General features: G+C 42.5%; 1 protein-coding gene across 1 annotated transcript in view; it reads left to right on the top strand.

Annotated features, from left to right (window-relative positions):
- TBC1D22A (TBC1 domain family member 22A) overlaps positions 1-22,766 on the top strand; it is a 143,075-nt gene that overhangs the window by 99,925 nt on the left and 20,384 nt on the right. The window contains exon 12 of the mRNA XM_048500777.1: positions 14,378-14,473. Coding sequence (XP_048356734.1) covers positions 14,378-14,473 — 96 coding nt within the window. The remainder of the gene's footprint in view (positions 1-14,377; positions 14,474-22,766) is intronic.

Genomic DNA, 22,766 nt, shown 5'->3' with positions numbered 1-22,766 from the left:
TGGAATAAGTACATCAATCGAATCAAATGCAATTCTATTGTTCAGTAATAGTCATCCAATTGTTTTTTTTACCCAACCTCAATAAATCCTCTACAAGGTGTCCTGGAATGGGAAAATTAAGTGTATATACCTAATCTCTGAAAACTGCAGCTCTGCTTTCATTTAGAAGCCTGGGAATTGTTCTTGCAGTCTTTTCACAGGGGACTGTGTTAATGTGGTCCTCAAAAAAAATGTTTGTCTGCAAATTGAACACACTGTGCCATGGCAATTCTGGCTCACGTTTCTTACAACTTTTTTTCATCTTTGTGGTCTTATGTGCAATCCCACATGGGACTGTGCATGCACAGGTCTGCAGCGGAGAAGACTGACAAACTTTTCTCGACATTCCTGCAATCTCCAGTGTGCTCCCCCTTCCTCCCCCTTGAACCATGAGCTTTTCCTGCCGAATCAGCCACTGTGGCGGAGAGGGAGGGAGCGATCCCCTTAGTTCTCTTTTTGCTACTGTGTTTAGAGGATTCCTTTCAACAGGGTCCTGTGAGTGGCTGGACTATTGTGTCCTTCTTCTTTCTAAATGGGAGAAAAGGCCCAGCTCTGTTTAAGAAATGATCCAAATGTGGGGCCAAGATGGCCAAAAACAGTGGCCATTCTGACTGTCTCTTGTGCCTCCAAAAGGGGCACTTGCCATTGACCTTTTGGTCAGTTTTCTCTCTCTCCTCCCCCACACACCACTGGTGATTTTGCTACTGTGCTATTTCTGTTTCCTGGGCCTCTTTCCTTTGCTTATTCTACATTGAAAAGGACATGTGGAGAATCTTTAAGCCAGAGACTCGGCTATCTGCTGTGCAAGAGCAGAGGTTGTTACAAACCTGTGTCTTTGCCTGATGCAGCCAGCATATTCTAGTTGACCCAAGAGCATATTTCACTTCTGTAGCAGCTGAGGGATGTGAATGGCTTTTTAAAAATTTAGTTATGGCTTAAGCAAAGAAGCGACAATCAAATTAAAATCAAATCAATGCTCATGTAACAATGCTTTCAGAGTAGTTCTGTGGGAGCACGGATCAAACAACATGCCATTTTTCAAACACGCTGGATCAATATTTCCCTTTTATGTTTAGGTTAGGAAGAGTGAGGGCAGACTGACAAACATAAAGCCAGAAAAACAGAAAGAAGTAATCACTTTAGTACCCTTGGCTGCTGTGAGCTTCCAGAACCAGTTACAGCTGTCCACTGTTGGGGCCGGAGTTGGTTGGTCAACAATGTGAAATGTATTCTGTTGAGAGTCTAAGAAAAGAGGATCCAGTTTAGTATATCTTCCTAGCTGGATTTGTTTTGTTGAGTTATCATTTGAGCAACTACTATAAGCTTAACTTAGCTAATCTAACTTGCTGTCTTTGTCGACTTTTAACAATACCTTTATATACTTAGCCAAACCTTTATGGTAACACAAGCAGCAAAACCAGGCCACCTATCAACAAGGCAGGAGTTCCTGCAGGCTTGAGGAACTCTGCAGGACTTTGTAAATTAACTGGGGGAGAGTGCCTGGTGAGATCTTAAGGTGTTCCTGGAGCACAAAGGCTTGAGAGCAGCTGAGCGTTGGGCTGTTTCCGCACAGGCAGAATACAGCGACCCAGGGATGCTAAAAACAGCGTCCCTGGGGAGGGGTTCGCACGGCGCAGCAGCAGCGGCCTCGTAACCCCGTAGTGGCACGATGCCGCTGTTTCTGAACCTCGCTTCCTGGGCGAGGTATTTCGGAAACAGCGGCTTCCAACCGCTGCCATGCGAACGGCAGCAGCTGGAAGGCGCCATCCCCCCCTTTCCCAAATGCCTTACCTTCCTTCCGACCTTCTGGCGCGTTGTCCAGGCCTGGGGACACACACCCCAGAGCTGTCGCGCAGGGCAGGGGGGCATGTCCCCTGGCCTGGGCGACGTGCCAGAAGGTCGGAGGGACAGTAAGGTGTTCGGGTGATGGCGCAGTGCTGCGCCGTCTTCCCCGCTCCTACCGGGACTGTTCGTGCGAACGGTTCCGGGGGGTGGGGTGCGTCGGCGTCGTATATGCCGACGCACCCCCCGCGTGTAGCCTTGTGGAAACGGCCTTGGTTAAAGGGGGCAAAAACAAGGAAGGAAGAATTAGCCTTCTGAAGCCTATGAGTCAAATTCTAGCGGGGGAGATGTTGGGAATGATGTGGGGGGGGAGTCTTCCAAATTGTTCTCCTTCCCTGCAATCTGTCCCATGTCAGCTTGTTTTAATACATTCCGTTGGAAAGAAGAACATGGAAAACAGGCAGAGGCAGTAGAGACTTCTGTTTTCTTCCTTAAAATTAGGAGAGGAGGGTAGGTAAACAGCAACTCAGAAACAGTACTATGAAAAAGACAGAGGTCATTCTTGATGATAGAAAATTTTTCTACATGCTCTTTTGGATTAGGATCAATGCATGAAATTTTGACCTCATTATAAATTGGTCATAAAAGTCTCTCTGATATGTCAGAATTTGACTTCTCCACCCCACCTTTGGCTAAATTTGCTGGGTATCATATATTTTATTTTAATTTCTAGACAATGGCATTTCTGGACTAGTTGCAATTTGGTTCCACACTCTTAAAAAAATCAGTCCAGACCCAGAAAACCCAAATGAGGTTATCCCTCCTGAAATTATATGCTAATATGATATTAGAGGTGTGTACCCTTTTCCTGGGCCCCACAATTAATTAGAATAGATTCTGCAAGGCACTTCCTGAACAGGGAGTAAATTTCATTTATTTTTATTTTATTATATTTATATCTCGCCCCTGCCTATGTGTACAAAGAAATAAAAACAGTTCACAACAGTTTGCAAAATTAATATAGCAGAAAAAATGCTGACATGAAGATGTAAGTCTAAGATAGCAACAGCTCCTTACAACTGGACGATAACTAAATCCAGTATTCTAAGTATGAGAAGATGAAACCACATACATAGCCTGGTTGAAGACTAAATGGGTACTCAGAAAGAGCTGATGGAAAGAGGAGCAGGAGCAGGTTCAGTATCCAAACCCACAGTTTAGATTGGTATAGGTGTAAACCTTCATGATCCTCAACCATAGACTTGGTGGAACATCTCTGTCTTATAGGCCCTTTGGAACTGAGAGAGATTCATTAGGGCCCAGGTCTTCTCAGACAGTGTTCAAGGCAGGGGCCACAGCTGAAACACCAGGGTTCTGGTGAAGGACAGCTAGAAAGACTTTGGGCCAGGGATTACCAGGAGATTATCCGAAGAAGAGTGCAAAGCTTTCAGCGGGGTGGAGGGAATAATGAAACACAGTCCCACAATTACAAGGGTTCCAGACCATTTAGAGCTTTAAAAGTAAGGACCAGTATTTTGAATCTGATTTGGAATTAGATCTGAGGCCAGTGCAGCTGGCGAGGCACAAGTCGAATGTGAGTCCACCTTTAATTTCTGGAGCAGCTACCAGTAAGTACTCTTTCTGATGAAAACAAAAGTTTTAAAGGGCTTTGAAGTCTGCTTTCACACAAAAATGCCTAATGTGTTGAAACTCCCATCATTGAGGGTGAAGCCCAGTTTTGTTACTTTCGGTTTGATGTTGACTGTGTCTGTCAGGATCTCTGTTTCAAGAAGCTGAGGTGGAAAGCCATGATGATGTCAGCATTAATTTTAATCTAGCTGCGGACCTTTTCTGTCAATCTTTCTCAGGGCAACCATTGGTGCCAAAACTGATTTGTGTTTATCTAATCTTGGTGGAGTAATACTTTCTAGAGCATTTTACCTTCTCCCCCCCCCAAAAAAAACACCCCCAACTATTAGGGATTGGAAGCTGTAAGCCTGTTAGTATGTGTGTGCACTGTTACTAATGCAAAAGGGAAGTATAGATCACTGTCACAGCGAATTGGATTTCAAAAGGGTTGCAATCAGTGATATTTAACTAGGCAATAGATGAGAAGCTTTTGGCCAAAAGCAGAGGTAAAAAAAACTCTGGCCTGATGGGGTTAATCTCTTCAGCTGCTCTATAAAAATGGTAAGGTTCTCGTAAGGCTTGTGAAAATCTACAATGCATATTATCTTTGTAGGTCAATGTTTTAAAACATGAAAACAGTTAAAAGGTACTGGGAGATTCCGCGGGCGGAGAAATTCCACCGATGAAGTACAGCCACTGAGACAAATCATGTACTTGTAAATTGGTTCACAGGCAATAGATTTGCAGGGTACTCTTAGCTGATTGCGATGAGAGATGAAAGTGGTGACTATCTGTTGGGGCCTAAACCATTTAGTGGTTTATACAGGTTATAATCAGCACTCTGAGTTGAATCCAGTGACAATATAGAGCTGGTATAGAAGCTGAAGCCTTTGGTACTATGCTCCTGGTGACCTATTTTCATAGGGAGGCAAGTTCCAGCAGCCTGCACATCAGGTGCAGAGTGCATTACATTATCTAGCACCAAAACTACAAAGGTGTAAATGAAAATCACTTATTCTATCGGTGGCTTTATTGCCAGCAAGCCACCACAAGTCCCCTGTGCTGTCCTTATTGGCATTTGTCCTTCAAGAGATGTTGGTTGCTGGTAATTAAGGGGAAATGAAACATTTCTGCTTCTGTAGGTGGATTCATATAGAGGTTCCCACACTGCATTTCACCTAACCTGGGTAGCCCAGGCTAGTCTGATCTTGTCAAAACTGACCCTGGTTAGTATGTAGTCAGAGACCACCAAGAAATACGATGATCATTACACCAAGGCAGGCAATAGCAAAACACCTCTGTTAGTGTCTTCCCTTGAAAATCCTATGGCGTCACCATCAACCAGCTATGACTTGATGGCAAAAAAATTGCATTTCAAGATGTTCATGTTTACAAATTATCTTTTTATTCCTGCAAACCAAAGATGTTGTTTGTACTCAGCTTTAAATGACAAAAGGAAATTAGGGGGCAAGGGGCAGGGCGGGGGCATGAGGGGCGTGGTGATACACAAGTGACTCATCTTATTTGTCTTCATATTAGGAACCATGAAAGTTCCTTTGTGTATCACCCCATAGCTTTAAATCTGATGAGGTATTTTAGCAACTATAGATTGGATCCTAATGCCTTTTTTTCTGATAGAAGGCACTTCTGCAAATGGAAGGGAGGGTATTTTCAGTAACTCTGTAGCCCCCATGCTGTTCCCAGAAATACACTGGCCCTTGGAAGCAGAAATGTCAGAGGTCCTGCTGCAGGAGGTGGGGGAGGGGGAGTTCTACTGCTGTCATGTAACTTAGGACCCAAAGCTATGGTGCTGGCTTAAAATTCTGAGTGTTCTATTGTTGAGTAACTAAGTAGTCAATCTGGGATTCTTCCTCTGTATCTTTTTTTCAAATGTGATAGAAGACCTGTCAATTTTATCTCTCTTATGATTCTACATCACCTATATCAATTTTGGACCCTTTTCTTTAAACTCTGTGACATGCTCCCCTTGATATATTATTTATATAGTTTTCTATCTGCCTCAATATCTGCACCTGAGCAGCATTTAGTTATTTATTTATTTGACATTTAGGCAATCATTCTGTAACAAGCAAGCAAGCACTAGCAAGATACCTTCAATCGAGCTGGCTCATTGCTATTCTGGCTGCGTGACGGTGCTTCCTTAGCAAGACTATTGAAACCTTGGCATTCATTCCCTCATGTGGATGTGATAACAGAATAAAGGAGCTTTACAGCTGGTTGCAGTCAAAGTAGCAAGGCCATTGTAAAAAGCTCACTCGAAAATTGCCGTTGAATGTCATTACGTTCGGAAGCAGGCTCAAAAACTGGGAATATCTATATTTTATCCCCTGGAGGGAAGATCATTTACAGCAGAGGTGATTTTCTAACACTTAAGAGGCTTATATAAAGCAGCCCTTAAGATGCCCTTATATAAAGCAGTGGTGCAACCGCACTTGGAGTACTGTGTCCAGTTCTGGTCGCCGCATCTCAAAAAGGATATTGAGGAGATAGAAAAAGTGCAGAGAAGGGCAACAAGGATGATTGAGGGACTGGAGCACCTTCCCTATGAGGAGAGGCTGCAGCGTTTGGGACTCTTTAGTTTGGAGAGGAGGCGGACTGAGGGGGGATATGATTGAAGTCCTACAAAATTATGCATGGGGTAGAAAATGTTGACAGAGAGAAATTTTTCTCTCTTTCTCACAATACTAGACACAGAGCAGGGGCATAAGCATTGAAAAATGCTGGGGAAGAATTTAGAACTTAATAAAAAAAGGAAACACTTCTTCTTCAAGCACATTAATGTGTGATTAGTGTTTTGGAATAATATATGCTGCCACAGGGAGGTGTTGGATGGGCCACTTAACCTGGATAGCTTTTTAAAAAAAAGGGGCTTGGACAGATTTATGGAGGAGAAGTCGATTTATGGCTACCAATCTTGATCCTCCTTGATCTGAGATTGCAAATGCCTTAACAGACCAGGTGATCGGGAGCAACAGCTGCAGAAGGCCATTGCGTTCACATCCTACATGTGAGCTCCCAAAGGCACCTGGTGGGCCACTGCGAGTAGCAGAGAGCTGGACTAGATGGACTTTGGTCTGATCCAGCTGGCTTGTTCTTATGTTCTTATGTTCTTATGTTCTTATACATTGTGTGATGCCCACTTAAACAGATGGTAAATAATCATTTAATTATTAAAGTTGAACACAAGAGGTGACCAAATACCTGTCATTTCCCCCCTTGAAAGCTTAATTTTTCGGGCAGGGGATACTTTCATCCTTAATTCATCATACACTTGATTGTTTCTCACTTGGATATCATTGTATTATTCAAAGTAAAACTTCATTTTTGACTTTCTAGGATCATTGGACCTTTTGCCAGAGTGTGTTTAAAAACCTGTCTTGGTCAACATTGTGAAAAGAACCTTCCATCAAATTATTTATCTGACTATATGTGAAAGTGTAAGGATGAGAGATTCCCGGTGGGTTTTTGATCTTTAGGTCAGTTCATGCATGGTCCCCAGTGTGTCTGCCTGTTTCATTCTGGTCATAAAACCAAGAATATCAGGGTGGATCCAACCATACTCCAAGGAGCCTTCTTCCAGTTTAAGAAGCTGTAATATAATTTCACACAGTTATCAGCATTTCTCTCTTCTAGTACATTTATGTTCTTACTGGTAATCTTCTACCGTAACATGATTATATTAAAATACGCAAGCCTCTTCAGCTTAGAGCAGAAATTCTAAGCAGAACATTTAGAAACTATGAGCTTTAAAGACCAAGCTGCTCACTTGAACCGTAAGCTAGATTCCATAGTATCATTCTTGTTATTGGCTATGGGCTGCTTGTGGAACCCTGAACACACTCTCGGGTTTTTCTAGTCTTACCTCTTCACACAAAAACCTCTTCTGACAGTCACTGGACCTGTTCGAATTAGGATTTACTATAGTGTGTATAAATGCAGCCAGAAGAGAGACCTGACATATATACGTCTCACTTTATTCACTAGAACTCTAGCACAAGCGGAAACACAAGAAAAAGACTGCAGGAACTATTGCATGAAGTATAACTTATCCCCTCTTGCACTAAGTCATACTTACTTTATCCTCTTGACTATAATCTTGTGCAACCAATTTATGAACACTGTAATATATCAACTCTAAATGCAGTATATGTTGCACAAAAACTTGCACAAGCAGAACTGTGCTTGATCCATTTTTGTTTCTACTTGGGTATCATTGGAACCAACCCAGTCACTATTAGATTCTCACACAATTAAAATATTTTACAGTTGTTAGGGGATGGCTTGCTTCTATAATATACTGTCGCATTTTTTAAAAGTTGTAACTAAAAAGTTGTAACAGGAGCAGAAGTGGCGTAGGAGGTTAAGAGCTCGTGTATCTAATGTGGAGGAACCGGGTTTGATTCCCAGCTCTGCTGCTTGAGCTGTGGAGGCTCATCTGGGGAATTCAGATTAGCCTGTACACTCCCACACACGCCAGCTGGGTGACCTTGGGCTAGTCACAGCTTCTCGGAGCTCTCAGCCCCACCTACCTCACAGGGTGTTTGTTGTGAGGGGGGAAGGGCAAGGAGATTGTAAGCCCCTTTGAGTCTCCTGCAGGAGAGAAAGGGGGGATATAAATCCAAACTCTTCTTCTTTTTCTTCTAAATTCTTTAAAAAATCTTTTGCAGATGGTCAACAACATACATAAAAGCAGCATTAGGGATGTGCATTAGGGATGAACTTGTGATGATGTCTTGTGCTCAGTAAATTTCAGGTTTGGGGTTTTTTAAGCTCTGAAATATTTGGTAAAGTCAAATAATGCAGTTACTGAAAATTTTCAGATAAAAAAACCCTAAAAAATTTTCCGCTACTCCTGCCACCCATTGTCATTTCCCAAACCCCGAATGACTTGGAAAGCATTGGTGGCGGAGGGAGCTCCATGCCACTCTGAACCTGCCAAGAACCTGCCAAGTGTGACATAGAGTTCTCTCTCCTCCTCCTCTCTGCTGGCTTCAAGTATGGCTGGCTTCAAGTATGGCTGGCTTCCAGTATGGCTTTTTAAAGGGTTTTCTGTGATCCGGGTTTCCCAGATAACCAGCCTTAGTGTACATTCAGCAAAGCTGAACCAAAATACCCTAAAAAATAACTTATCAGCATTTGGCGAGGGGTTAACCCCACTCCTCACCCCCGGCAGTGATTTCAGATAGAGGAAAAGTGATTCCCAAATAATGCCTTTATTTTTTGGTATTATTCAGCCCACTTTGGCCCTGCTCCCATTTTTTAAAATCTCGGAGGTGGCAGGCAGTGCAGTGCTGTTCGCTGGGCTCAGCCAGTCCGAGCCCAGCATTCTCCTCTGTGCTCCTGCTTCCTCCTAACTCCACGGTGTCTCAGAGGCAGCAGATGATGCAGAGCTGAACACTGGGCTCTGCCAGGCCAAACCCAGCTTTCAGCTCCATGACGCTGCTGCTTCTGAACTCCACGTGGGCTCAGCCAAGCCCAGCATTCAGCTCTGCACCCTTTGCCACCCACATGGATTTCAGAGGCAGCTAGAATTTTTCAGGTTCGGGTTTAGCAGGCCTGAAAAGTTTCCAGTTCTCAAAGAAAGCCAGTCTGGACATTCAGCTTTTTTTCAGTTTTTTCAAAGATGTTTGGAATTATTAAACCTGAACACAAAAAAAAAATCAGGAAAAAAATGTTGCCCACTCCTAGTCAGCAATCAGCAATGTAACTGTTGCTTTAGAGATGAAGACTGACCCCAACTAAACAGAACTTAATTCTTAAAAGACCAACACAATTTCCCATACTTGGTTTGCTGCTATTTAGTCGGCAACAACTTTTTTGAGGGGAAAAACATAGATGGAATCCAAGAGCCAAATGTGTTGTATTGGTGGCCGATTGCTATAGAATAAATAGGATGTAGAAACTCCTATTTTTACAGTGACAGGGTCCATGAATGAAGGGTTACAAATCCTCCCTGTTGCTTATATCTCCTGCAGATCCCCTCCACACTTGCTTTTCCAACCAGATGATGTTACTTCTGGTGTTGGAAAGAAAACAGGTGTTGACTAGGGGAAGGGCCAGGCTGTCCATGGGTATCATATGTAGAATTGTATCACCCTCACAAACTACTTCTTTGTTTGCCAAATCAGATTTTTATCCCCACCCTTCTATGTGTGAAGGTAGATCTGTGTTTAGCTGCACAGGCTTGCCACTAAGGTAACATTTTTGTTGTTTCTGTTGCAAGTATAGAATTCCCTATTCACCTGGAGGATTGTTACATAATTGCTTCCTTAGAAAATATTTTGTTTTGCTGCTCTCAGAGGGTAGTAATTTTTGATGATGAGAAATTATTCAGAGCTGGAGGTATTCTATTAAATATTTAATAAGCACAATTGTATGGTACTTTAAAAATAGTTGAAAGGATATTGTTAATATTTGATGCCTTTAGGATTCATATTGTGGACCTAAGATGTTATTACTTTAAAACCTGCTAGAAATCATCTAAAAGTGGTGATAAGTTTCTTGCCCTTCTGTGGCTGGGAATTGACCCTTTTACTAAAAGGTATGTAAACTAACCAACTTAACAGGGAAATCATCTTTGATGCAATCATAAATGGATGCAACTCTAACCATAAATAAAAGCATTTCCTCTTTATCTGGTGGGGCATGGTCTATTCAACCCCCTTCCAACTCCTCTGACTAATTCATAAGAGCATGCAAGTGAAGTCTGTAATAATAGCTTTGAGTTTGGCCACAGAAGCAATTTTTTTTGCAAGGCAATGTGATATTTGTGATTTTAACCGTCTAAATGATTTTTATTGATGGTGGCAGATGCGTATTTGATGATGCGCTCCAAGTCATGCCTAATATGTTATGAATAAGTCTTGTGGAAGGCTGTACATCTGTCTTAAGAACTTTTGCGAAAATATTGAAATCAAGGTCATTGTTTATATTTGATTTTTGGCCTGAAGTGTTATACGTTTAAAAATGAAGCTAGTATAACTTCAAGACTTGCAAATGGAAAGGTGTAATAGGTAGCAGGTGTTAGGAAAGGCAATTATGCATTAGGTGTTTTGCTCAATTTTCAAAACTGTCCAAGACTATCCATTTGAAATACTTTGTAGCATGGTTTTATCTCTGAACCATGATGAATTCTTAAATCTAAAGGGAATATACATTTTTCCTTTAATGAATTCAATACCTAAGCCTATTTGATTTAATTTAAAAGAGACTTGGAAAACAGTATTGAACAGCAGTGTGGAAGAGGAAAATATCAAGAATAAATTCAGATCTTGAGCATGCTTTGCAACTTTCAGCTTGTTTTTAAAAAACACACTGACAGATGGTTTTCCTTTGAGTTTTTATAAAAGTTACCCAGTGTTTTGTTCCAGTCCAAAATTACCAAAAGTCTATTACCATCAGATCATAAATATAAGAGATATCCATCTTAAGTGTGCCTGGTTAAAGACGATCTAGAAATGGTTTTTTTTTAATGCTTATTAAAAAAATTTTTAACGCTTATTAAATTTTTCATATAACACATTAACATAGAAACAACTTACATTGTGGGCTGAGGTGTAGACTCTTCCGCTCTGGTTACCTAATATATGGCTAGAATAATAACACATGACACTTATTTATGGATAGAAAATTGGCCATTGCCCAAGGTTTATTGACATGGAGCAGAAGAAAGCAAATGGCGCAGCATGGGAGGGGTAATCCAATCCTCTGGGCAGCCCGAGTGCTGTCCCCCAGAGTCAACCGAATTCCTCGAGCCTGCCTGCTGGAGGAATAGACCGCAGTGGCGAGATTAGAGTGGGGCATTCCAGTTGGGTGATGTGCCCCTTTCTAGTGCCCTTTTCCAACCTCTGCTAGGGGCACAAACAACCTTAGCCCCCCGTGGGGCATTCCAACTGCTGGCTTGTTCCATCCCTACCTCTTGAGGAGGTGTAATAACAGGGGAGCTGGAATCATCAAAAGGGCTGTGGTTTCTTGCCTCTCGTGCAGACTGTCTTGGCATGAGGACCAAGGCAGGACTCACAAGAGTGCACAAATTTGCCCCAAGATATATGGCATCTCCCCTAGTTAAATTCCCAGCAAACCAGGCGTGGTCCATCCCCCCTGGAAATTTGACCTCTTTCTGTATGATTGACCCTGGGGATGAGCAAAGGGCTGAACAAACATCGTCCAGGCCTGATTATTTAGCAAGTCCCATCGAATCACTGCAACAAGACGCCACCCTGCAAAACTTCTCGTCCTAGCTTATGGCAGCTAAATCTCCTCCAATAAGGCAGGCCTGAAAAACATTGCATTGATGGGCCACCAGCTGCCAGGACCTGAGCAGGTAAGCTGCGGAAATCAAGGCCATGTACTCCTCATACCCTAGTAACCAGTTGTCAAAACTTCTATCGACATGTTTTACCTTGGGTGCCAACGTGGAGGACCTGTGACCCTCGCTGAGAACCCAGTGTGAATGAATTTTAAAACGTCTACATAATAGCTGTTGAAGGCTCACTCCATCCGCTTATTGGGAAGGGGGATCTTTGGTCGGCTCACTGCCATTGAAGGGGAGAGGCGGGGGAGGATCACCTGGTGGGAAGCCCAAGCTGCGATTCCTGCATCCTCTTAAACCTGGGGGAAGGGAAGGGATGGCGGCCCTGTCCTCTCATAATGTCCCTTTCCCATGAGGACAGTTCTCATCAGAGGAGTACTCACTGGACAAAGACAATGATGGCGAATGGCGTCTCAGAGTGACGGCAAGAGCCCTGACGCCGCTTCTTGTGCCGCTAGTCATGGCTGGATCCTGAGTAATCTTCTGACGACGAAGCTACTGCAGCCAGCTCCTCTTCCACCTGTGAAAGGACCTCCACCCCTTTGTTCCCTACTGGTTCATGCACTGGCTGGGTGGGCAGTAGAAGTGGCAGAAAATGGTGCAGTCACCTCGCTAGTTGAAGAATCATGGGCAAGTTGTGCAAACGTTTTCGCTAGGCCCTTGAAAATCATAGCGCTTATCTCTGAAAGCCCTAGCTGGCTACCCCAGCCTGGGCGCGAGGCAGCTGAATTAGTGGCATAACCTCTCTTGCCACTTGTAGAACCCCACCCAGAAGCGCCCTTGGGTTGGGGAGTTGCTTTTCCTTGCCCATGGACCGAGCTCTTGAGGGAGAGGAGGGGGCTAGCTGAGCCGCTCTCGATCTGCCCCGGGCTGGAGCCCTTGGAGAGCTCACCTGGATGCGCTCCTGCCTGGCCACCACCGCCCTAGTGGTAGCTGGGTGAGCTGTGGCCATTGAGGAGGCCTTTTTTCTGGTGCTTGAGTCTGCCTGAGCAGCATGCCCTGCGCTCCTTTTAGTTCCCCTGTTACGTGGCTCCTGGCCCCCCTGGCGGTCTTTCACTTATTGCCTTTTGTAGAAGCCATGATCAAAAACAGGATATCGGGTGTGAAAAGCTAGTAACTCAAGGAAGTGCTGGCCAATGAAATTGCACCAATTACACTGAACACTTCAAATCTAACCGCGTACTAGATGCTAGCCAACAGACTCAGCCAGCAAGGGCAAAGATGCAGGCTCCAATGACGCTCTGCTCTGCTGTCCTCACTGTTTGGCTTCCCAAGGCAGAGTGGGCCTGGGTCACAAGGCAGGGCCTTATATAGGCCCTGCCTGGTCCATTCTGATGACGTGCTCTTGCCGGGCCTTGCGAGAGCATGCCTCCAATCGGCTCCCGGCACTCACGCATGCACAAGCAGGGGCTTGAAGCTATTTCCTTTCTCTAAACCAGGCAAAATGGCCCTCATTGGGGCACACCCTCCCGCAATGAGCAGGAGCGCGGCCGCACTTCATTATGTTGACGCACAATCAGCTTTTACTTCAAATAATTGAGTCTTTCTTTTGTGCTGGTTGATTTTCACCAAATTTTGAAATTCTGATTATTCTCCTAAAATGCCGCTCTGATCCACAAAAATGATGATGTATTCCTTGATCACATTTACTGCTTTGGAGAGTAACAAAGATACCAGTAAAATAGACTTGATATAGTATTTTGGATAAAGATAAATGGGAATTGATTCCTTCACACTCTTTATTTTCTTAAAAGGGAGTTTTAACAAAAGGAACATTTTTGTAATTTTGGTGGCTACAGTGTTTGTTTTTGTAAGTCTTGTGCTGTTTTCAGCTATGGTTATTTTGTATCCAAACTGATTATGATAGACTTTGTTTAGACTTTTTCAAAATTTTAAAAAATGAGAACAGGACCTTTCCTGACAGTATATATTAAGAAACATGGGGCATACATTTAAGCCAGTCATCTCTGTTCAGTTTGGCTATCTGTTTAGCCTCACTGGTGCAAACAAACTGGAAAGTTTCATTCTGTCACTGGAAAATTCAGTCTGGATCCAACACATCATCTGGAAATACACTGTCCACATTTTGCCCCTTTTTGACCTGATTCACAGTACACCTGTATGATAGCCCTTCGGGGGGAGGGCGGTCTATAAACCCAATAAATAATAATAATTAATAATAATTAATAATTAATAATAATAATAATAGCATCTTATGTTTGCTGGTAAGCTGAGCTCTTCCAGTGTAAACAAGCAAAGGCGTATTACATTTCCTGGTAGCCCAAGAAGGTTGAAAGAAGAAGTTGTGGTATTTTTGCTTCTGTCTTCAGCCGGGGAGACATGTGGGTGTGTGGGTGGGGGTGGGGGGTGGCCTTTAGATGGTTACTGCATATTTGATACTTCATGAATCAACCTATTCATATCATAGGAGATACATCCATTCTGAATAAATTTTAAAAATTGCCTCTGAAAATGATTATTTGGAAGATGGCCAAAATGATTATGGCAGAGCTTTATCTTAAACATATCAAAATATGCCTGTTAATTTCTGGTCATATAACTTAGCTGTTTCTCTCTCTTGTTTTTTACTAACAGTCTGAACCAGAGGGGTTTTCTCACTTCCATTTATATGTTTGTGCTGCCTTCCTTGTCAGATGGAAGAGGGAGATCCTGGAGGAAAAGGACTTCCAAGTAAGTAAATATTTCTTTTCTTGAAATGAAATATAATATTAATGAGAGCTGTGCCTCTGGAAACTCAAAGAATAACTTTGCTGCTGTGAGAGACAAGCTCAGAGGTGGCTGCCAGCTTATCAGCAAAAACTGTAAACTGCTGTGTGCCCCCTCAACCCAGGCCTTGTCATCATTCATGAACAAAATGTATTTTGGAAAGCATTCCAGTCCAAAAAGTTGAATCCAGCAGTGTGCAAGAGGAAAAATAAAATGTACACAGCCTAGTACCCCTTGCACAAGCAGTAACTCAGCAGCAACTCATTTGCAGCAAACATGGTGCTTTAATATATTTTTGAATGAAATAATAGTATGTATGGGGATCAATGGAATGTTTAACAGAGTCCATATGGTTTCATCTAATTTGACTATGAAATTAGATCCTCAACAACCTCTTGCATATGCTAAAAAGATAGTGGGGGTACAGCTGCTGGGAGGATTAATTTTAGCTTTTTAAAATTTTCTTCAAGGACTGATTTTCACATGGATGTTTCCTGTGGAATCCAGCCCCATGTAAAGAAGTCCTGCCACCTTGAACTTTGTCACTCAGCTGCTGAGCTGCCACTTAGCCATTCCTTAGAAACGATTGCTTTTTCTTGCAGTGGATTGTGTTGACCTGCCCTTTGGGTTCCTTCTTTTAGCAATGGAATGAATATGAGGGCACCCCACCCTATTGGATTAAGGCCATATATTTTAACATCATCCTTGGTAAGTGGAAGGAGGCTAGAACTGGCCCCAAGTTTGGGCAGCTCTGGATGCTCTCTGCCCCCCCACCCCCCACCTCCGGCCTGCATTTTCAGCAACTCTTATGTTATTTTTGAGTTTTTCCCAGTGACTTAATGACATAGACGCTGCTGCATAACGACCTCATAGGGTTTTCCAAGGCAAGAGATGAACAGAGATGATTTGCGTTGCCTGCCTCTGTGTAACCACCCTGGTTTTCCTTGTTGGTCTCCCATCCAAATACCAACCAGAACTGACCCTGCTTAGTTTCTGAGATCTGAGGAAACGAAGCTAGCTTGGTTTGTCTAGGTCAGGGCTGTCCCTTATTTAGGCACTGACAAAAGGCAGGTAGCAACAGGAGCAGTGGTGGCCTTGGGAGCAGCACTGCCTCTTCCTAGCAGAGCAATAGAGAGCAGCCCAATGTTCCAAGTTTTCATTACCATCTGCTTTCCCAGGCAACCTTGGGTGGGGAAATTGCGCTAGGGAAACCACAGCATAACAATGGCAGGTAGCCCTGTGGTGTTGAGAACATAGGAGATGCGATTGATTCAGTCCACCCACTGCTCAGGACTGTAAGGATGAACTAAGTCCTCTTTGACAGGATCTATTCAGGATTTCTTGTATCTGCCTCCATTAACAGCTGATTCTAATCCAGTAACACATCTTCAAGATGGGAAGATGGGACTGTGTAGGTAGATGAGTTCAAAACACTTTGCCTTGGACACATTCCTACTGAATGTGACTTAAAGTTATGGGACTCAGGTATGGGGAACATTTCCAAAGGTGGTCAATCCTCAAAAATTGGAAGGCTTTTGGATGCTGATATTCTAAGGCAAGGGAGTGCTATAAATCTCTGATAAGGGTGAGCTGAAGTATGCATGTGGATTCTGAAGCACTATTATTGTTATGTATTAAACATTATACTGTGTTTAATTCTATTACAATGTAGTTTGTTCTCATTGTATTGTAATGCTAAATATATAAAACTTCATGTACTATTATTTTATTTTCTGGTGCCATCAAGTAGTCACATCTATTTTTCTTCAGTTCTGTGAAAATCTCAGAATTATAGCTGGAGTTTGAGAAATGAACAGTAATTCAGTGTGAGAGTCAAGGCGATGAATGTAAAGGTAGTCATGCTTTAGCTCTGAGATCAACTAAGTACCGACAATGCAAATTAAATAAATTTTACATCTTGCACACAATCATTAAGGCAGGTTGTGATGTATTTAGTAATGCTGTTTTCTCTACCTTTTAAAATCCTAATTAGAATTGGAGCAATGGTTTGGCAAGCAAAAGAAAGGAGATCCTTATTTAGAAATGTATCTGTTGGCTTGCAATTGCTGGCAACTATTTAAAGAAGGATTGACACCTCTGGTTTGGGAAATTCCTGGAGATTTGTGGGCAAAGTCGGGGATGGTGAAGGTTAGGGGTGGGGTTCAGCATAGAATAATGCTATACAGGCCACCCTCCAAAGCAGCCTTTGATGGATTGCAGAAAAAAAGTAAATTTTAAAAGTGCAAAACATTTTTTACAGTCAGAGTAAGGTATAAAGGCCTAGGAACAGGAGAAGCCACCTGATTGGCTATCGCGTCCTGCACTCTGATTGGCCTAATGGATAGATGTTGCAGAGGGGGAGGAGGTTAACTCCCTGACAGAACAATTTGAGAGACTTTTGGATTTTAAATATATCTATAACTGTATCTGTCCTGTATGCCTGTATCTGTCTCAGCTTTGAGAAGGGTCCTACATTCAACATGCCACTCTGGAAAAGGCTCCTTCTCAGTTGTCTGCCCACCTGAAGAGAGTACAGTAATGCCTTCTTTAACACTGTGGTTAGGGTCCTGAAAACAAAATGCTAAGTGAAGCAGCTCTGTAAGAGGCATTGATAAAACAGGTTCTAATGTGGACATTCATTTCTTATGTATGAATAACATATTTGGCCATACCTCGTGGAGGTGGCAATTTTCAGCTCTGTTAGGCTGTTGTGCTGGAGTATCCTGGGAAGCCTGTCTGGGTCTCCTTCCTTGTTGATGCTTTCTCCTGGTGAGATGTGTGGTCCTGTTCTCAGCCTGTAGCACTGTTCCTGTGGAAGGCCTGATCAGCCATATCAGTGGTTTATAGTCAAGAGGTACTGTGCCACTCACAGCTGTGTTGCATCATGTCCAGCTGTTAATGTTTACTTCTGCTTGGGCTGTTGGTGTAGTGAAGCCATTGCCCAGCTCCCTCCTCCAACACCTTATTTTAAAAATTAGGATAAAAAGTGCTAAATGAAACAGCTTTATGAAACAGCAGTATAGATGTGCCTGTACTGCAGTAGTCCGGTCTAGATGTGACAAGTGCCTGGATGGCTGGGACCAGATTTGTGTCTCAAGGGAGGGATGCAGCTGGAACACCAAGTCAAATGGAGCAAAGGTGCTGCAAGCTGCAATAAAAAAGGTGAACTCTCATAAGAACATAAGAACTAGCTTGCTGGGTCAGACCAGAGTCCATCTAGTCCAGCATTCTGCTACTTGCAGTGGCCCACCAGGTGCCTTTGGGAGCTCACATGCAGGATGTGAAAGCAATGGCCTTCTGCTGCTGCTGCTCCTGAGCACCTGGTCTGCTAAGGCATTTGCAATCTGAGATCAAGGAGGATCAAGATTGGTAGCCATAGATCGACTTCTCCTCCACAAATCTGTCCAAGCCCCTTTTAAAGCTATCCAGGTTAGTGGCCATCACCACCTCCTGTGGCAGCATATTCCAAACACCAATCACACGTTGTGTGAAGAAGTGTTTCCTTTTATTAGTCCTAATTCTTCCCCCCAGCATTTTCAATGAATGCCCCCTGGTTCTAGTATTGTGAGAAAGAGAGAAAAATTTCTCTCTGTCAACATTTTCTACCCCATGCAAAATTTCATTTGTAAACACGTATAAGAGTGCTGTCTAAGCGGTGAAGCTGCTCTGTCATAGAAAGTCTGGTCCCATCCAGAGCAGATTGACTAATCCTTGATCAGCAATATTTTCCATCATGAGCACTTCGTTCTTGTTTGGATGGAGCTTCTATTTCGGTTAGACCTGAATCTGTTACTGATACTAAGACAGCAAGCTTCACAATAACTCAGCAAGATGCAGAGCACTGTACGTCTCTGGTGGTATTTCAAATAAACTTACTCTGCCGCTTGGTAGGAAATGTATAATCCTTGTTCTTACAAAGTTGTGGGACTCTCCCTCCCCTTTCGTAACTTTTGTCTGCTTCAGAAAAAGCTGCAAAATCAGCATAAATGTTTTATTATATTAACGTCTGTTTATCAACACTTTAAGAAAGTGGAATTTGACCGATTAAATGGGCGCACTTAAAAGATTGTGTTACGTGTCAGCATTTGTGGTGTCCGAGACCTCTCCAAAGCTGCTTAAGTGTATTTTGGAATGCTTATTCTTTCTGCCCATATTTATAAAGCTTGCATTAGGGCCTGCCAAGAACTGATGGGATGTATTTTATCGATTTGTTTTAAATGCTACCATTATTATTCACTGCAGGCAGGTAGCTAATTGGATAATCACTGTAACATAGGAACCTAAGCAGCATATCACCACCATATTACTTCACTTAGTCTCTAAATAGCTGCAATTAAAGCTGTTTCTGGGGCAGAGGGTGATCTGAAAGAAACCAAAAGATTGAAAAGAGCAAAACTTTTTGTAGTCTAATCTGTACCTCGGGGCTGAGGATTGGTCTGCTGGCTGTAGTTAGTGCAAGATCTCTGTTTTCAAGCTGACTTTATTTTATTAAGTCTCTGATTCTGCCATTTTAATCCAGTAAAACATAAGGTAACGCTATGCAACGCCATATTTCTACACTGTTCTGCAATCTAATAAAATGCAGATTCCAGTGGACTCTTTAAAACTTGCAGTTTTTAATATCATTAGGTCAGTGCTATTAACCTTTTTCCATCACTGGTCAGCTCTTGTTTTTTGTCCCAGGACTGCTTTCTACATTCTTGAAATGGGAAGCCCTGTAATAAAATTCTGGCTAACCAAAGCAGTCTTCGTTGCTACTAATGATTTTATTTTGATTGAGGCAACATGTTAAAAAGGGGTAATATCTCTGACATGGTTGTGTTAGGCCAAGGCTTTTCTTGCACTATTGAATGAAGTGACACAGGATTTAAGAAGAAAAGAAGATATGTCATAGGAATAAAATGAATAACAAATGGAACTCTTGGAGGAAGGTGAGAGCAGGCATTAGACACTATTTGTTTTGGTTTTATAAAATACTAGCAGTAAAGCCCATGGTTGGGTAAAATGCAGTGGGGTCTAGAAAACTGAGGGGTGCAGAGCTCCTGGGACATTGCCTCTTCTGTGCTTCTGAAGGGATGGTGAGAGAGAGGACCAGTCCTCCATGTGGGGCTCAGTGAGCAGGACTTGGGAAGCACAGAAAAGGCAACGATCCTCCATGCGGGGCTGAGGATTGGGCCCTCTACCTCCCTCCCTGCTTCCTACCAGGCCCTGCTTGTTCTTTGTGGGGGAGCTCGGGGATGCTGGGCCAGGCAGGAAGGTAGATTGCCGCTGCTGCCCTGCTGGGCCCTGCTTCTTCTCTGTTGGGGGAGGAAGGCCGGCGGGGGACTGGAACACTGTGGCAATTGGCTGGTAGTGAATCGTCACCACGTGTTCCATCCTTAGGCAATTATGTCTTAAGGATTTTGGCATGAATAGATGCAGCTGAATTATTTTTTCTGTGTCTCCCTCAATTACTTTCATCTGGCTGCGTTAACAAGCAATGGTGGTATTCGGGTCATTGGGGAATCAGCTGCTGCATTTTGGTCAAATGAACACTGTTGTTCTATTTCAAGGGGGAAAATATTCACATTTGTATTCTGAATTTGTTTCTAGAGATCACAAGCACCATTCCATAGTGATTAGTTGTTCTCTATTGTGAAATGCCACATAATTCTGTAGTAACTTTTTTTTACCAATCAGAGCATGAATACTAGCAAATGAACCTGTTGCAAAGTCAAATAATTTGACATTTCCAATTGTATTATCACTCTTGATTAGTTTTTCTGTTAAATACTGATCTGCAATTCTGACTTCACTTTCAACTACATTAGCATCTCTTTATTGAGAAATTGCTTTGCTTCTGAACAGTGGCTGCTGATGACATGTATAGGCAATTTTAAAAAATATCTCTTTTACCAACTGTATCAGGGAAAGTTTATAAATTAGCACTTTGCCATTTTGAATTTAGTCTAGTGTAAGCACATAGCAGAAAGAACCAAACTATGACATCAGCCCAGATTCTTCACTACTTAGCTTCTGGGCTGTTCCTATGGCAGCTTTGTCAGTGGTTAGATGTTGAATGCTATTGGACCACTAGTTTCATTGGTATTGTAGTGACCGGGACAAGCAACACAATTCAAGAATAAGAGACACTACCCAAAAGCCTTTGCTTCTTGACCAAAGTTTTCCTTGTTTTAAGATAGGTCAGTGAATCCTAGCATAGATTTTTAACTTATTAGGCAGCCTAGAAACCAGTGCTGGATTACACTCCCACTGTTTTCTGTCCAATAAATGATTGCTCTAAGAGTAGAGGTTCAGAATAAACAGGTGCAAGTTGTTACTTTTAATGAGGTCCTAGGTAATGAGAAAAGAGTCTTGTGAGTCAATTAGAGGGGGGCTGAAGGACTGCCCCTACAGGTTTGAAATGAAAGCTTAGGAAAGTTTAGAAGATGGTGGAATATGTATTTTATACACACATGCATGCATATATATGGATGAATAGTACAGTGAAATTGATTATGATCATGCCAAGAATCATATTATTATAAGAACACACAAGAATAATCTCACTCACACTATAGAAAATTGATAAGTTTCCTATAGCATTAGAGATTTAGTTAGTGAGGTAATTTGGGAATCTGCCCAGAAGCTTGCATGAGCTTTCAAACTTCAAGGAATTAATTGGAACCTAGCTGCACCTTTAAGGTGATATATTGTAGAAGGATGGGAGGGGGGAAGAGAGAAAGGGTTTAGCCAATTGAAAGAAATACGTTGAAGCATACGTGGTGTCACAAAATTGTAAAATTTATTGTTTTATTATGCACAGAAAACGTAAGCTGGAGTCTGCCTCCTGCTTGTCTGATAAAAAAAGCTAGTTTTCTTTGTTCACACAGTTCTTCTCCTTTATTAATTGAATCCTCTTTGGTTTGAATAAAAAAAATTATTTCAACCTCCTGTCTCCTGGTGATGTTCCTGTCCACTTTCCCCCTGAACTGGGAGCATGGTAGCTTGCTGAAGATATTCCTCGGAGGATCAGTATTAACTCTTAGTGGGGAGTATATGTGGTGAAGGCACTATTCCCACCCAGATGGCAGTGGGAAGGTATTCTGATGGGTTTCTGAAAGCTGAATGGTGTGATACAAACAAGCTTGTATCATGGTCCATCCTCAGAAATACTGGTGCAGAGGTATCTAACTCTTCACTAATATTGTGCCCCATTAAATCAGTAAGCAATAAAACTAAACTCCCTGAGGAAGAGAAAATTGATTTGAGTTTGTGACAGAGACCTATTTGGAGGAAAATAGAGGGCATCGGACTCAGTTAATGCCACCTGATTATATAGTCTTGAGCAACCCTGTTCTGGAGGTCTGGGAAGGGTGGCGGCTATCATTCTTCTTTCCTCCTTCGCACCCCATGCAAAATATGGCTGGTATTGATTGTTTGTTCTTTATGTTAGGTTCCAGGGATAGACCAGCCTACTTATATATCAGTCATCTAGTTTCTCATTGGTCACTTTTTCTGATTTTTCAGAGATGATCTCAGCATTGGCACTAGACTCTAGAGACACCCAGACTGATTGTTCAGGGTGATTTCAACATTCATGGCAATGGTTCCTTGTGTAGCCGTTGCAGGATTTCATAGCCTTTTTGGCCACTGTGAGTCTGTTTCAGGTTCTGATAGACCTTATGCATATCAAAGAGAATGCTTCAGACTTACAGCCCCAACCAAACTGCAAACACTGGACTATGGTGCCAATGAGCCATTGTTCTGCCACTCCCATAGAGACTTTTCAGCAGTGTGGGGAGGCTTGCAAAGCAAAAAGTTGCCCTTCCACCACCACAATGGCCTTTTTAACATGGACACGGACTCTGGGACCAGGGCCTGCAACAAAGCAAGATGCCAGCTCCATCCTCATATTCATTCTGATAACACAATCGTATGACCTAATAATACCAACCATATCTCAGGGTCATTCATTCGTTCATGTTTCAGCTTTATAGATGCTATCAAATGTCAGCAATGGGAGAACATTTTAATCCTCCAAGTCACTGCCAACCTAAGAGTGACAGTCCTCAACAAAGAAGAATTAAATCAGCTAGTCATTTACAAATTGGACTTCTCTGAAATGTTCACTGTCAAGCAGGCTTAAAAAAAGAAAACTGCTGTGTAAATAACAGAATGCTTTATGAGAAGAGTTAGATGTTATGGTATTATAAGGGCTCTCTTGCTTCTTGGAGCAGTACTTCTTCCTAATTGTGACCACATGGCTATTTGTCAA

The sequence above is a fragment of the Sphaerodactylus townsendi genome, linkage group LG06 (genome assembly GCF_021028975.2).
Source record: "Sphaerodactylus townsendi isolate TG3544 linkage group LG06, MPM_Stown_v2.3, whole genome shotgun sequence".
Taxonomy (NCBI): Eukaryota; Metazoa; Chordata; class Lepidosauria; order Squamata; family Sphaerodactylidae; genus Sphaerodactylus; species Sphaerodactylus townsendi.
This window is presented reverse-complemented; position numbering and strand designations above follow the sequence as displayed.